Raw genomic sequence first — 17,751 nt, forward strand, 5'->3', positions numbered from 1 at the left:
GAACAATGGGACTAAAAGAGCGCTACATTTAAGGAAAATACAGGTAAAAGGTTATATTTTGCAGCCTATGTATTTCTTTTCAGGAATATAAAGTTAAAATATCCTTTATGACATATTTTTTTTTCTACATGCTACGAGATAATCTATGAGGCATATTTGTTAGTTGACAATTCTTTCTGAAGAAAACAATTACGGAACTAAATAAAACCCTTCAACACGGATATAAAATTAAATACAGTACTTACATTGACAACACTGGAATAATACTGGGATAAATTTGGGTCTTTCAAAATTTTCATCAGCGTGTGGAGAGCAATTGCTGGATAGTATTCATCTAAGCCACTGCTACTAATAATTTCATGAGGATTAATTTCTTCTAGTTTTCCATCCATTGGTAAAAGAGGGATGTTTTCATACTCGTGAATTGCTATAAAAATAGAAGCAAATTATAAGGTATGTATTTTTTTAAAGACCCAGAATTTAACTCCCAATTGTCGATGAAACATTTTTCTCCTTAATCTTTTATTTTCCCCTTCTTTTTTCCATATCTATCCTCGATAATGCCAAAAATATAATTAAAAGGATGGCCTTTTCATTTATCAAATTGATATTGAGAATTAATTCTACAATAAAATATTTATTTAATCATGTAATTTTGTTTATTATTTCCATTTGAAATACTTTGCACTGCTGCGTATTAAATGCTTTTGGAACATATAACGTCAACTAAAATAATATGAAAAAAAAGCAAAATATATTCAGTACGTTTTGTTGATTTAGAAAATCAGTGTTAAAATGGTAGGCATCAAACTTACCAATGTTACGGCTCGAATCTCTGGACTTTCTCTGGATTATGCTCCAGATTTTGACGGTAAGTTCTCTAAGTTTCTTATGACAAATGAGGCACTTACGTGTTATCCCGACCACACTCAAGAAGTTTATTATGTTTAAAACCGATTTTCCTGTGTTTACTCTCAGATAATCAGCTTTGCCAGAGTGAGACTATGCATGTCTATTTTAATTAAATATTTAATATAGAGTTGGTCAGGTTGGGTATTTCATATAATGCGTTCTGGTCGGCCTGCTTTCCATAATTATCTGTTGCAGTTTCCATTATAACTAAAGTATCATAATTTCATCTTATTTAGGTATGTTTCATTATAATTAACCTAGCTTCACTTCTTTAGTGTGGTCGGGATAACTCGTAAGTACCCAAACAAATGAGAAAATGAAAAATTACAAATAGGGAAATACATGCACGCTAGTCTGACACTGAAAGAATGGATAAGAAAATTAAACCTTGGGGAGGGTGGAATGAAAATAAAAATTCATACAATGCAATTTAGATGTTGTTTTTAAGAACACGGCTTTACTCCCCTTCCTCCCAGAAACAAATGGATTCTGCATCCGTGCCTGGTTCTCACCTCCCAACAGTTTTACTTGTGGCAGTATGAGAGACAAGACATTAGTGCCAATTACATTACTATCCGTGAATATAGGTTAGTTCAAATTGAAAACTCAGGCACTTTTGATCAAAACGACGGAGCTCAACACTCAATATGATTGACCTTGGTTTTGTTAAACACCGATTTGCTTGAAACAAAATAATTTTTCCAGCAAGATCTGAGCTATCATTTGAAGTTGAATCTTAACACAATTATTTCTTTAATGATTAAAAGAAACATGAAAGCAAAGTAAATCACATACTTTTGTTTAAACACCATCTAGTTAGTGCGTAGCTAATTTTCGAGTAAAAACCCACTTTCTTCAATTGACTTGTATACCAATTAGTTATTATGTCCAATTGAAATCAAGCCAAAGCATGCTCCAAATCAGTGGGTTCAGTTTGTTTTAAATTTTGTTTTTGGCGGTAGTGCCTGAAAGGGATTCATGTGGAGGCAAAAGGAACCATACAGTTGGATTTTAACGTTGGTTGCTTCTGAAATCTAAGTAAGAAATAAATATTGTTTTTTATCTCTTGGTACTTTGACGTTTAAATGAATATATAAGTGCATGCAAGCAAAACTTTGGGAGTATATCATACAATTATTTGCGGCTATTGAGAACCGAAACCCTAGGAAGATTGATTAGAGAAACATAAAGGCCCAAATTTCCGTATATTTCAAGGAAAGATCTCTTAAACCAAAGTTAAAACCAGACCCCCGTCCTCTTTTCAGGTGTTTTTGTGTATATTAGATTATGCTTGTTATTCAAAAGGACCCTGTAGTATTTTCAACAATGTTCTTTTTTCTTTCCTTTTTTTTAAGTTTAGAATTTGAAACATAATTTATTGAACAAATAATTTCTAGTTTCGGAGTTCAGCTATTAGGGCACAGCAAAAAGACAAATTTAAAAGACATACCTGGAGAATAGATTTCCCCAACAATAATCTTCTGCTGATATGGATCAAGGGCGCCAAGCAGTCCCAATGACCTTAAAGTTTCCCTTCTAGTGACATTTGATGGTTCTGTTTTCATGAAGTTCAAAAGCAGCTCTAGTAGCTTTGGATATTTCTCATAAGCTTCTTTGCCAACGATTCCAAGACTTTCAATGAGCTGAGATAAAACCCAAAGTGAAACTTGCCGCTTCATAGGCACTGCATTATCTTGTAGCATTTCCAGAAGTATATTAAAGAGTACATGCTCCCAAGAGCTCATCTCGTTCTCGCTAACTTGAGCTAATTCTCCGATTGCAGTGAGAACACTAATGACAACACTAGGGTTGGTACTTCGTCCCTGCAGTTTGGGAACAAGAACCTTCAAAATTGGTTCCATATAGGGTTTTATTAGTCTTGGAGCACTTGATACTAGTCTACTGAGCATCCTCGCACCTTGATCTTTAGTCTTGCCAATCCCACTATGCTCCAATTCTATAAGAATTTGAACAAGCGTCTTTCTAAGGGACGGCATGACATAAGCTGGATTCATTGTGCTCAAATTCCCAATCAAACTAATAGTCACTTCTCTAACTTCAAAAACTTCATCATTTAAAGCAATAAATAAATATGATAGGTTTTCAGCCTGAGCAAGAAATGGATAAAAGCTTTTATCCAACCCTGTTAAGACAGTCAGCCTTATTTGTGCTTGAGGTTCTGTTATACCTAGCACAAGAAGTTTAGCAATTACTCTAGTAGCTGTACTATGCATGGTAGCTGATAGTTTGTGTCCAAGCTTAGCAATAAGTACAGCGCTCAAAAGCTTACAGCACGTACGTGCAGTTTCACGTCGTATTGCCAGGTGATCATGGCTCAGTAAATTATCCGCACAAAATGTCAGAAACTGAAGAATCCAATGAGTTTCAAAGTCAAATCGTGCAAGTGTCCTTAATGCCAGTACAACCGAGTCTGTGTCATGAGAATATTCTTGACTATCAATGGCTGGTCTGCCATATCGTTGATAACCCGGAAACTTCAATGGATGCTTCATTATTATCATAGATAGCATTTGAAGCAAGCCATCGCATACACTCTTTTTAAGAGTTGGGATTTCTGTCACAATTTCCTTCATACAGCTTGTAAAAGGATGTGATAGACCTACAAGAAATAAAGAGTCTAAAATCTCTGACACTGATTGCTTAAAATCCTGTTTCAGAGCACGCGCGAGTAGACTAAGACAAACAAATACAGACGGGTCTGTAAAAGGTTGCTTCCGTTTAGAGCTTGGGTCCTTCATCGGAAGTTGCGATTTGATATAGTCCATAATAGATGGCAGATAAGATAATATTTCCCCTTCAACAACAACACCAAGTATGCCAATGGTTGCCAAAGTATTAGCTTTGTCTCTATCCTTACGGGTTAAACATCCTAGCAAATAATTCATTGTTGTAGAAAGGTAATTTTTACAGAAATGTTCACTGTCAAAGGCAGCAATTTTGGGTATTACTCTTAGTAGTGCACTTTGCACATTTGCATTTTTTACATTTCTTTGAGCAAGAACATTAGTGCATATTAGGTCATAGTGCTCAGCAATTATTTCTGTACAGGTACTGCTTTGGACAAGAGGAAACTTTGTCTCTTTATCTATCAGCACAGGTGCTTCTAAACAATTCAAACTATCAGAATCAGGATGCGAATCTTGAAAGAAACCTGATACTAACTTTAGATCTCTTTTAGGCTCAGATTTCACCTTACTTGGTTGATTAGTAATAGAAATCTTCAGTTCTTCAAACAACTTTTCTGCTGATGAATTTGCTACTCGAAGGAGCTCAATCATAATCAATAAACAGCCATGTGTCCTATCATCCTTAGATATTCTATCTTTTAATATATAATCATCAAATGCTAACTGACCCTCGTCGTAGCACTGTTTATACCACTGTAATCTTTGAATTTCACGGGCTTCACGCTGAGACGTTACAACCAATGCGGCCCGTAAAGCTTCAGCAGTTTTTTCTCGAACCATGGCCTTAGCGTCTCTCATTGCTGTGAAAATAACGTCAAAAAAAACTTGTATTTGCTGGTAGAAGAAAGTTGGCATAAACATGGCAAGCTCTTTCAATGCAACTACCTAAAAGAAAAATAGTCCTCATAATTAATGACGAAGACCACACTGTCTTTTCATAATACAAATACAGAAGAGAGAAAAATGCGGACTCTTTTTTCCCAAGACAATGAACGAACAAAATCTATTTGAATATTTCGGCCCTATATGTAAGGGCCGTCTTCAGCAAAGAAAATAATAAAGAATAACCCAAAAACACTTATAATAAAAGTTCTTAGTTAAAAATTCATTTTTAAAAATAGCCTAAGCATCATTACTTCTTAACGAAAAGTTCAGCTAAGACTCTTTTCGTTAAGAAGTAATGATGCCTAGGCTATTTAAAAAAATCAATTTTTAACCAAGAACTTTTATTGTAAGTTTTTTTGTGTTATTCTTTATTATTTTCTTTGCTGAAGACGGCCCTTAGATATAGAGCCGAAATATTCAAATAGGTTTTGACGGCCCTTAGATATAGAGCCGAAATATTCAAATAGGTTTTGTTCATTCACTGTCTTGGGAAACAAAGTCCTCACTATTCTCTCTTCTGTATTTGAATTCTCATAATCGATTTACATCAATGCAATCCTTATATTATTTTTATTATTTCACTATAATTATAACTGTAAAATTATCACTATCCTGTATAACAATTAACTATCCTTGTAAATAACAGACATAATAGATATACTTTTTTTACTTTTTTTAAGTGGATTGAAAAGAATAGAAAATAATTTTTCTCGAAAATCTATGAATATAAGTGAAAACAAGGGGCGGAAATGGATTAAGTTTTACAAAACAGATGTGAAATTGGTCTAAGTTATAAATGCATAAATGAAAAAAAAATCGATCAGTTAAGGAAAACGAGTTAAAAAGACATGTAAACAAGTTATGTAAAGCCTAATCCATTTTGCGCCCTTCATTTTCAGTCAAGGTTCATTGTTTTCTACTTTATAGTCCATTTTGAAAACGAGTTGAAAAAAAAGATCATTTACCATTTTCGACTTTTTAGTTTTCTGATTTTATTCTCATGACAAAGTATTGATGTTTATGCAAACATTCGTACAGTACATATAAAACTAACTACTATGCCCTCTCGGTTGAGATTAAATCTTGACTAAATCTTATTGCAATGTCAGTGGGTTATTTTTATTTGTTTTTCTAATTTAAAGCATGAAAAGTTTAAAAAAAATATTGTATTATTTCACTGCCATCAAAAGTGCACATACTGATAAAATCTAGAAGTAATTGAACATTTGGAAGTGGTCGAAAATGGCTGACAAATTTAACAAGTAATATGTGTGAAACTACCTATCAATCGGAAAAGCTGGAAGGAAAACGAGCTGAATATTTAACAAGATAAAAGTTTATAAAATTTTATCCTATACGAAATAAGTGCAGATTTTAGAAAGCTGGAAGACATTCAAAACTTTAAGTACTTTATATGCTTTAGCGAAATTCATGTTATTATTAATGCAATTTTTCTGCCGCAACACTGCAAAAGAATTTTGAAGTTCTCATCAGAAAGTAAACTTTCAGTATTTTTGCTTCCTTGACTCTTAACATTTTAGGAGAATTGATCATTAGAAATGAATGAACGCTTGGAAGAAAATATTATTCTAAAAGAAGGTCTTTCCTAAGATTCGAAACTAAGTTAACACGGCCACAGCTAGTGTCCTGACCACTTTTCTAACAAGTCTTGCATAATAGTGTTTTTATATACTTTTTCCTTCGTCCAATCACCCATTATGTACTAAGAGGGCTGGGAGGGGGAGTATAAGAGGGAAAATTTTTTTGGCATTATTGCACTGTTATCAGAAATACAAATATTGATAGAATTTGGAAGCAACTGAACATACGGAAGTGATCGAAAAATGGCTCACACAGTTATGTGATAAACAAATAAAAAAAAATAGTCAGTGAGTTGTTAAAATAAAAAAAAAGGTTTTGAAGAATCCATTTCTTTTTATGTACAAATACACCAAAGTTGTAAAATTAATAAACAAGCCACGTCAGCACAGTCAGTAGAGCATCAAACTCTTAATCATAGTCTTAGATTCAAGCCCTAAATTCTGCTTTTAATTTGCGCTGGTAAAAGGGGCAAATACTGGAAATATTTTGGGTAAAAGTTAGATGTGTGGAGCAAAAAAAATCAACATTAAACAATTTTACATGTGAAGATGGAAAAAGAATTCGATTAAGGGAGAGGGCTTTCTTCTCTTCGGAAATGGTTATTTCTGAAGTTAAAATTGTTTTTTAAGTTAAAATTGGAGATAAAATGAAATTTTATCCCCGAATTTAACTTTAAAGTAAAAAATGAAAATTATATGAATGATTTTACCTGTATATGACATAGTTTGGAACAACGTTAAGTTTAACCAGCAAATTTTGGCATGTACACTTTTTTTTTACTTAGGCAGTGCAGAACACAGCAAAAGCGAGGCAATTATCATCCATAAGGACCACAGGCCAGTGTGAGCAGAGGGACGTGACAAAAGCCCGTCAAAGCCAGTCTTTCGATATCCAAAAAAGGCCCACAAATCACGTCTTTCTAGCTAGTTATTACGTTATGTTTTATTATGTACTCATTTTTACACTTTTCCTGTTCAGCCCTGAGTCTGGGAAGCTTACGGCCTATTTTTAGTAGGATTGTCGAGGAAATTTCAGAGCTAAAGTGTTCTTTTTATCACAAAAAAAAATTAAGTAAGATTATAATCCTCAAGGAATCCTTCAGCACTAAAAGCTGATATGGATTAATAGTAATAGCTCATCCAGTTTAATTATCTTTTATGATAGTTCAAGGCTTGACAGGCATTTTATTAACAGCACTTAGGTCTAAACAAAATATTTCATGGCCTACGAGAAGAGGACAAATAGAATATGCCTTCTACAAATGGTAATTGGAAAAAACTACAATTTTATATGGGGATTATAATTTATTTATAAATATTTGTTATATGGGGGTTTCAGATACAAATGTTGAAGATATCTATTTAATCTCTGTATATCTACAAGCCTTTCAATCTCTGTATCTCTACAAGCCTGTCGATTTTTTTTTTCTTTTTCGAATACGATCGACAATGAACATATAAAATAATGCTTTTGCACCTTTCTTTAAAGTATAAAAAGTTCTTACAGCATTGAGTCTCCTATTTTCATAGCCATCTTCAGCAAGCCATTCAAAAGCTTTCTTTAGTTCAAAATCAACAAATTCTTGAGTATAACTCCCTGAAGCGCTTGCAACATAACATATAGCTTTAGCAGCAAGCTCCATTACAGTTGGATCAGGAGAGAGTAACAGGTTTCTCAGATAATTGGCGAAACGAGATATTTTTGAACTAATGATCCTAGTGTCAACTCGCACCAAGCTGATGATAGCGTATATTGCGCCCTTCTTCTCGTTAGTGTCTCCACTAGCCATTTCCATTATTTCATGGTTGATCGTCTCCAAAAAAGCTAGAAACAGAATGTATTACTGTACGGAAGGTTTTACTTAGGTCTTTTTATTTAATAACTAGCATCTGAAGAAAAGGAAAGTTTAGAGTCTTTTAATACCTGCTATTAAATTTGTAATGCAACAAAATACTTTATTTGAGCCATTCACAAGCCAAATTCATTCATTCTATCTCTTTTTTCATGGAATCAAAGCACTTGATTGTCTCTTTTGTAAACTCCAGTAAATTTCCTAGAACAAGTATAGCGTAAATACTCACAATTTAAAAAATAATTCTTTTATTGAATCTTTTTTTCTTACAAGTAAATTTTACTAAATCCAAATTTAAATGTACCTAAAAACATTCTCAGCCTATAACGTGACTGAAAACCTAGGAAAAATTCTGAACAGTACGATAGATTTAGAGTACAAGATCAGAGCAAATTTGCCACACAGTAAGTTACCACCAGGTAGCTTTTCCTGAAGTGAAAAATTTCAAGGCAAAGTTACCAGTGAGAAATGATTAACAGTAGGGACCTCAAAATGCATCCCCTGACGCTAGATCCACTTCTAAAAGTTTCAGTGACATACAACTATTGAAAAGGACTTCATATCAAGCCATTCAAACTTATTATTCCTACTAGCTGTTGGGGTGGCGCTTCGCGCCACCCCAACACCTAGTTGGTGGGGGCGCTTCGCGCCCCCCCCAAGCCCCCCCGCGCGCGTAAGTCGTTACGCGCCATAATAGTTACGCGCCATTGTAGTTGTGTCCCTATGTCCCACCTGTGAATATAGATATATATATATATATATGGTTTTAACTACGTAAAACTTGCGAATATACAACATTCTTTGCTGTCCCATTGTCTTTGCATATAAATAGATTGTCAGGTTATCCCCCTGTTTCCCCCGGTGTCCCCGTTGTAGTTGTGTCCCTGTGTCCCGGTCGTCATTTATATTCCCTGTGTCCCGGGTCCCGGTCATCATTTGTATCCCGGTGTCCTGGTCTGTATATACATTCGTTTTTTAGTTTTGTTTTTCTCCTTTATTTTTTTCCTTTTTTTTTCTTTTTTAGCTTATTTAGATTTTTAGATTTTTTAGTTTTTTTTATTAGTTTTTAGTTTTTATTTCTTTTTAGTTTTTTTGTCCCGGTCGTCATTTATATCCCCCTGTTTCCCCCGGTGTCCCCGTTGTAGTTGTGTCCCTGTGTCCCGGTCGTTATTTATATTCCCTGTGTCCCGGTCGTCATTTGTATCCCGGTGTACCGGTCTGTATATACATTCGTTTTTTAGTTTTGTTTTTCTCCTTTATTTTTTTCCTTTTTTTTTCTTTTTTAGTTTATTTAGATTTTTAGATTTTTTAGTTTTTTTATTAGTTTTTAGTTTTTTTTTCTTTTTAGTTTTTTTGTAGTTTTTACCTTCTTTTTAGTTTTGTTAATTTTTTTTTTTACTTGTGTCCTGGTCGTCATTTATACTCCCTGTGTCCCGGTGCTTTGTTGATTGCTAATCGAACATTCCTTTTGTCCTGGTCGCTTTCTCTTTGAGTGTCGTCATTTATTTTTTTCTTTTTTAGTTCTTTTAGTTTTTACCTTTTTTAGTTTTTTTTTAGTTTTTAGTTTTTTTAGTTTTTTACCTTTTTTTAGTTTTTTTAGTTTTTTAGCTTTTTTATTTTTTTTATTAGTTTTTAGTTTTTTTGTAGTTTTTGCCTTTTTTTTTAGTTTTTTGTCCTGGTCGCTTTCTCTTTGAGTGTCGTCATTTATTAGTTTTTTCCTTTTTTTTTTAGTTTTTTATTGGTTTTTACCTTTATTTTAGCTTATTTTTCAGTTTTTTCCTTTTTTTTAGTTTTTTTTTATTTTTTATTTTTTTTAGTTTTTTACCTTTTTTTAGTTTTTTTAGTTTTTTAGCTTTTTTACTTTTTTTATTAGTTTTTAGTTTTTTTTTGTAGTTTTTGCCTTTTTTTAGTTTTTTCAGTTTTTTTTTTAGTTTTTTATTGGTTTTTACCTTTATAGTTTTTTTAGTTTTTTAGCTTTTTTATTTTTTTTATTAGTTTTTAGTTTTTTTTTTGTAGTTTTTGCCTTTTTTTAGTTTTTTCAGTTTTGACGTCACCTAATCCAGTTTTTTCAGGTGACGTCACCTGACACATCCATCCACACATCCATCCACACATCCACAGACAGACAACTTATTTTTATATATATAGATCTACGCAATACAAGAAATGTCCATAATGATTGCACAATCTAACTCAAGATCGAGCCTTATACATAATGACATATATCCTGTTAGCCATTAAACCCTCTAAGCGTTGAGAGTTGACCTCTAAGTGTTGACATGGCCTGTGCCAAAATTCTGTTCTGTTCTTCTTTCTGTTCTTTACCTTTCTGGGCTTTACCCTATATTTAAGAAAAAAGATATTAGCGATATTCGATCCTCTTATTTCCGTTTCTGTAAATTTCTTCTCTATCTTCCACTGTGGTATAGGAATCGAAAGATAATCAAAAAGTTCCATCTTCCGAACATTACTGAGAAGCTGACTGATCTACACAAAAAGCTCTCAGAAACGGCGTATCGGCGTTTGTCGCCTCACCACAGTCTGATCCGTTTGTATGATTAATGTCTATTGTTGACTCTCGTTTTTTTTTTTTTTATTTGTATCACATTTTTTTTTTATTATTTATTTGTTTTCCGTTTTTCTTCAAGTTTTTACTCCACTATTTATCTTTTTGATGTAAGTGGGTTAGAAATAAATATTATATTATTATATTATTAATATACATCATTGAAACAAACTGCGGTGCAACACCCAGTACAAACCTATAAAGATGTAGTAAACTACACATTTTTTTCAAACATATGTTGATTGAAAATTTTGACTGAATATTTAATTTTATTAAAAGTTTGTATAATGATTCAATATTTCAATTCTTAAGTAGAAACTGAAAAAAAAAAACTACAAATATTCCTAATATTAACCAATAATAAAACGATGTCAATTAGAAACGAGTGGATTTTTCTTAAGTTTTTTTCTGAAAACAAGTCTTGCAACGAAAAGTAAAGAGCCAAATTAAAACTGAGGTAAGCCAAAATAAAAGCATATAGCCTAATAATACAAACCTAAGACAAACATAAATTATTATTAATGAATAAATTAATTCCAAACCAATCATTCAAAAACTTTCTAGAGGCCAGAGTTTCATTTGTACTTTTACTCAAAAAAAAATTAAGAGAAATATTTTTTCTTTGATAACACTGGTAAATAAAAAAAAAGTTCTGGTGAACATCTTGGTATCCCAAAATTTCTTTCAAAACAATTTAAATATGCTGATTAGAGATATGCAAACCGTGTTTCTTAATCACCCATCATTTCTTAGATATCTGACGCTAACCAATTACAAGTGTTTAAGATTTTACCAAGGAGAACAACTTGCAGACCAGTTACAGTAGAGCACATAGTGCTGAATAGAGTACTAATTAACATAAAATATATAGCATGATTTAGCTTAAGGCATAACTACACATATAAAACACATAGGTACAAATAAGGTTCCATAATTTAAAGTTAATTTGGTTTGAACTTCCTGGCTGTAGACTTGCAATCGTGCTGAGCACTTAGGATGTTGGATTGAAGAATCCAGCACTAGTCAGACAACATTGCAGGACTTCATTGACCCTGGTAGCATGACTCTGTCACTGAGATATCCTGAGGTAAACTTTTGCCATCTTCATCATTGACAGAATCTAAGTTCTCATGAAAGAAGTCGATATAAGAGTGAAAGAAATGAATCTTGAGAGGCATGACATGTTACAACACATCAAGCATTATGCACTTTTGAACAATGTTTACATATTTAGGATATTTATTATTTACAAGTAAATTGACTACAACAGAGAGTCAGATAACAGAACCAATCAAATATGACATTATATCGCAGTGATGCAACTTTTCAAAAGGTATGTGTGTTATATTTCTTGTCAAGAGATATGTGTGCTATATCATCTTGTATAAGAAGATACAGTTTCGTCATAAGTTGAATTTCACCTCGCATAAGAAGATACAGTTTTGTCATAAGTTGAATTTCATCTTAATATAATGTTTTGTTACCCTAAAAAAACAAATCTAGATATAAAAATTGGTGTACAAATAAGCCCTTAAACATCTCTCTATGATGTTTCATTGAACAAAAGGCAAATAAAAAGTATATTCTTGATGATATCTTGAAAACCTAACATGACAGAGCAAAACAGTTTTCAGATCGTATTACCAACGAAACTACATTGGAACAAAATATAAAATTTAGTCGGCATATGAGTCCTTAAACATTTCTCTATGATGTTTTTCATCCAACAAAATCCAATAAAAGGGGATTAAAAATATGATTTTGTTGATATCCTGGAAAACCTGACGTGAAAAAGCAAAACAGTTTTGAGATCTTTAACCAGAATGAAAAACAACCTTAGAGACAGTAAACATTATGCAGTAAAAGACTTGTCATTATGTGTAATAAAACATTGAAAAAGCAAAAACTCCATGAATTGATATCATTACGCTTTTCAACTGAAAGTAAGGAACAACACTTAAATTTAAAACATAGAAAAATTATTATGAATAAGAGGAGAGTTGCCCCTTCCTCAATACCTTGTTCTTCATGCTATATTTTTTAGTACTCTTAAAAAAACTTCTTATTGTTCAGATTGACCAACCCTTGTCTTTCAGGAGTTGTTCTTAAAGAATTGGAACAAAAACTCAAACTTTTAGCTTTTTTCTATTTAATTTCTAACAGTTTTTTTTTTCAAATAATGCTGGGAAATCTGACTCCCTCTCTGTGGAAAGAACTTCTAGGCAATTCAATCCCAATGAAAATTTACCCTGAAAAATTACCAATGGCATCTCCACATGTAAAATGAAGTTGGCAAAGAGAAAGTAAAACAAACAAAAAGAATTTTGTATGGGAATCCTAGAAGATTCCTTCAGTGCAAAATTTCACCCTTTGGAAACTTCCCTCCCTTTAGAAAATCCCCCCAACAGAAAACTAACCCTCCCCCTACCCAAAAAATGTATGCATATTTCCCAATAAAAAACTCTTAACATAAACAATGGGCAAATTTTATAACTGAAAGACCTTCCCCTGGGGATTATGAGGGCTCATATTATCTTTAATGGCATACCTTAAGACCTTTCAACCATGCTGAAAAATATGGCTATCTCAAAAATTTTCCTGAATGACTTTGGCAAAAAATGGGCATGGAAGAGAACTATATGCCCTCCTATCTTTTTGGTCACTAAAAAGAGAACGAAAATCAAATTTGATAGATATTATAGCTGTTACTGAAGTCCAATCCCATGACCCAGGGTCCCTACACCTAACAAATTATTCAGAGTTTATTATCCATCCTTCAGACCACCCACTCGGGAAAAAAGGTGGCGGAGTTTTGTTCTTTACTAAGAGTCACCTATACCCAAAGCTTATTTGAGTCCCTAGCTTATACGACTATGATGAAATCCTCTGGCGAAGTGTTAGACCAAAAGTACTACCTCGTCCATTTAATATTATTGCAATAGCTGTTTTCTATTACTCTCCAAATCAAAATATCGAACCAAAACGTAATTTTATCCAGCAATTACAGGCAAGTGCTGATTTTTTTATTTCTAAGTACCCCAATATTGGCCTTTTTTATTTGGCGATGCCAACGACCTTAAAATGGATTCTTTTTGTGCTTCACTTAAAGTAAAGCAAATTGTTAAAACACCGACGACTCGGGGAAATACCTCTCTTAATGTTATTTAATTAATATGTACAATTTTTACAGCCCTCCCTCAACTTTGCCCCCATTAGGTGGGAGTTATCATGTTTCCATTCTTTTTTCCCCTTCCTCAAATTATAAGCATTATTTCTCAATAGCTTATAGCACTTACCGCCCTCTTCAAAATTCTGGTCTTCTTTCTTTTGGTATGTGGCTGAATACTGAAGATTGGTCTGACATTTACAGTTTACAAAACCTTGATGAGAAAACGGCCACGTTTCGTAAAAAGCTAATTGATAAATATCAAATTTGTTTCCCAGAAAAAAGATTTAAAAGGTGCTCAAGTAATAAACCCTTTATTAATCAAACAATAAAAACACTAATTAGAACCAAATTGAAGCTTTTTAAAAAATGGTAAACTCGATGAAGCAAATATACTAAGAAAATCAATCAAAAGAGAAATTCGTAAATTGGCCGCAGTCGTACTACAAAAATAAGATCGAAGAATTGTTCACTAATAAACCAAAAAAATGGTATCCCAAGGTTAAAAAGCTATGCGGCGGGAGTCTTGACCAGCTTAATTTCAACTTACCAGAGCCCCATGATGTTACCGCAAATAATCTAAATAAATTTCTGGCTCCCATTGTCCAGAGCCTTCCAGCATTATCCATCCAACTATCAACAGGAGCCCCATCCCCGTCTTTTCCGACTGTTTCCCCGTCTGAGATAGAAAGAAGAATTGATAAACAAAGGAAGACAAGTGTTTGTCCTTTGAATATCCCGTTTCCTCTTATTAGAGCCTTCGGTGACTTCCTTTCTAAGCCCTTGTCTTTCCAGTTTAACGAAATTACTAAGTCTGGGCAAATTCCAACAATTTGGAAACAGGGATTCTTTACCCATTTGAAAAAGAAAAACGGAAAGCCTGGCTTTGATGGTGTTCGACCTATTACTCTTACTCCTATTTTCTCAAAATTGTATGAAGGATTCCTTGCAGATTTGCAAAAGGAAAAAATCCTGCCTCTTACTGACCTGAAGCAATTCGGAAACCTAAAATCAACTTCTACTTCCCACTACCTCGTTTCTCATATTGACCACATCGGGAAAATCCTCGAAAAGCCTAATTCCTGGCTAAACTTAATGTCCATTGACCTTCAGAAGGCGTTTGACCTTGTTAACCACAATATTTTAATTGAGAAACTAGTTAGCAAGGTCAATATCGATCCCTTACTGGTAAAATTGGTTGCCTCCTTTTTAACAAACAGATCACAGGTGGTTAAATACGAGAACCATTACTTAAACCCTCTCCCTGTCTACAATGGCATACCCCAAGGTACTCTCCTAGGCCCCCTCTTTTTCAGTCATGATTAACAGCCTTGCAAAGGAAATTCCTGACCGATGAAAATCTGTTGATGACCTAACGATTGTTGAAAGTTGCGTCAGAAATTTAATAAGCGACCCTATGAGTATCCTCAATGAAATTGGAGGTGAGGCTTTGGACTTAGAAATGACAGTAAACCCTTCAAAGTCCATGATAATGCTGATTTATTTCCTCAAATCCTCGCCCTGTTTTCTTAATCCTATCCCTCCTGAAATTTATGTATCCTCATTTTAATTACTTTGTGTCACAATTTCTTCAAATTTAAAGTGGGATCTCCACGTTAAAGACATCATCCATAAAGCTAATGTGACTGTCGCCCTACTTAAGCTCCTAAATAAATATAGCGTCCCCCCTTCCCACTCCTTAAGGATGTACACGTCTTTTGTCCGCCTGCATCTTGAATATGCTTGTCCAGTTTGGCACCCTGGCAACTCTCATGAAGAATCAGACAAAATTGAGTCAATCCAGAAAAGAGCCTTGCAAATAATTTTCAAAGAAGGCAAGGTGCCTTATTCTCTGCTCCTAAAAAAAGGCTAGTTTGGAAATGCTTGAGCAAAGGAGGGTGTTGCTGCGTCTACGTTTTTCAAAAAATGTGATAACGAATCCTCGAACTGCAAGTATTTTCCCCAAACGTCACTTCCCATCGAGATTACGACTGCGTTGAGCTATTTCTGAGCCCATCCCAGTTTTGTCCAATGAATATAAATAAACAAAACTAAATAGATTAATTTGACAGCATTTCATCTGTGAAAAATTCAAAAACTAAAAATTGAAAGTCCCAAAGACAATTACATGTTTTTAAGCTGTTTGGTGTTATTTATTATTCGTTTATTTGGGTACCAACTCTTCTATTTTTAAATTAGGTGCCTACTATAATCAAAAACAGCTGGCAGAGGTATTTTCAGCAAAAATTTAGTGGCAAGTTTTTCCTGATTTTTATGACACAGTTAAAAACATTCAGATTTCATTCTCACCATTCTTTGCACTTTAAGGTGATATCTTGATACTGATTTTTTTTTTTTTTTTAGCATATGGAAATTCAGATATTTCCTAATCACACATTTCACATGCATTGATTTATTACAGTTAAATTTGACAAACTTGGAAATTTTTAAATCTTTTTATACAGCCATTTTATTTTTCAAAATTGTTAATGACTCATGGGTGAGTTTTGGCAGAGTAAATCAAACAAACTGTAGATTGTTTTTAACAAAGTTTATACAAAATAAGTCAAATTCTGCATTGCCTCCAAAAGATAGGATTTAATAATAAAAATGAGAAACAAGCAAAATGAATAAGATTAATCCCATGCTATTTCCACATATAGGTGCCATTGCTACCGCAATTACACTCTAGGCACCCAATGGGACCACAAAGAGTTAAAGGTTATGTATAGAAGTTACGTATATCTTTTTTTTCAAATTCGTTTTTTTTTTTTAGAATATCAGCCAACTTTTGACAAAAATCAAAGACAAAAATACAAACCCAGAAAATCAGCAACTTTTTTTAAATAGCCTAGGGTTAGGGCTATAAATTGTTAGGTTAATTTGTTTTGATAATAACAAGTCTATATATGTGAAACAGATGACTATGAAATATCAATTTAGCATTGGTTTCTGGATAAAATGGTATGTTTTTATTCTGAGCCTAATTTTCAGGCCACCCTATATCCAACACTGAATCAAATCTTTGTATTGGACTAGCAATGCTTCTTCACTTCTAAGGTCCTTGCATTGGCCATGCAGTGTATGCTGGGTTTGAACTGTGGGGCCTGTATGTCCAAACTGAGATCAAACCCATTGCACCACCACACAATTCAGAGTTGAGCATGGGTTGTACACATAATTGTTTTGAGTACTCGCATTTGGGTCTTTACAAACCTATGGTAAACCCTGCTTGTTTGGCATGTTCTAATTCTGAAGGAAACATGCCCCATTACACTTGGAACCAATACAATGAAAATGTTTTAAGAGTTTTGTTGGGTTGAACACAGAAAACCGTTTTAATTCGAAGTTGAGAAGAAAATGAGTGGGGGAGGAGGCCTAGTTACCCTCCAATTTTATGATAACTTAAAAAGGCAACTAGAACTTTTAATTTTTACGAACGTTTTCATTAGTAAAACATACGTAACTTGCAAATTAACTTATGTAACGAACTTCTATATTTGTATGTTTTTATTACATATATGAGGGGGTTCACCCCCTTGTCAATACCTTGCTCTTTACACTAAAGCTTAAATTTTCTCCCAATTCCTTAAGAATGACCACTGAATCACAAAGGCCATAAAATAAATAGTTGAAATTACTAAAAACACTTTACTGTAATGAGCAAGGTATTACAAGGAGGCGAACCCCTCATGTGCGTAATAATTACTGTTCATATTGCATTCTGATGCTAAGATTGCATTTGGATTCGTATTGCATTATGATAAGTATATATGTTTCATCAAGTTTAGTCTTACCCATCAAAAGTTACGAGCCTGAGAAAATTTGCCTAAATCAGAAAAAAGGAGTGAAACACCCTAAAATTCATACAATCTTAACAAAAATCACACCATCAGATTCAGTGTGTCAGAAAACTTGAATGTAGAAGTTTAAAGCTCCTATCTACAAAAATGTGGAATTTCGCATTTTCTGCCAGAAGACAGATCATGGTTGTGTGTTTATTTGTTGTTGTTTTTTCTCCCATGGGTGATTGTACCAACTCAGTGGTCTTAGAATGTCA

At 33.5% G+C, this 17,751-nt stretch overlaps 1 protein-coding gene across 1 annotated transcript in view; it reads right to left on the reverse strand.

The window, feature by feature from the left end:
* LOC136027232 (serine/threonine-protein kinase mTOR-like) overlaps nt 1-17,751 on the reverse strand; it is a 126,805-nt gene that overhangs the window by 103,998 nt on the left and 5,056 nt on the right. The window contains exons 2-4 of the mRNA XM_065704289.1: nt 7,612-7,931; nt 2,363-4,505; nt 246-427 (exon numbers count right to left, since the gene is read on the reverse strand). Of these exons, the coding sequence (XP_065560361.1) occupies nt 246-427; nt 2,363-4,505; nt 7,612-7,931 (2,645 nt within the window). The remainder of the gene's footprint in view (nt 1-245; nt 428-2,362; nt 4,506-7,611; nt 7,932-17,751) is intronic.

This window comes from Artemia franciscana, chromosome 5 (genome assembly GCF_032884065.1).
Source record: "Artemia franciscana chromosome 5, ASM3288406v1, whole genome shotgun sequence".
Taxonomy (NCBI): Eukaryota; Metazoa; Arthropoda; class Branchiopoda; order Anostraca; family Artemiidae; genus Artemia; species Artemia franciscana.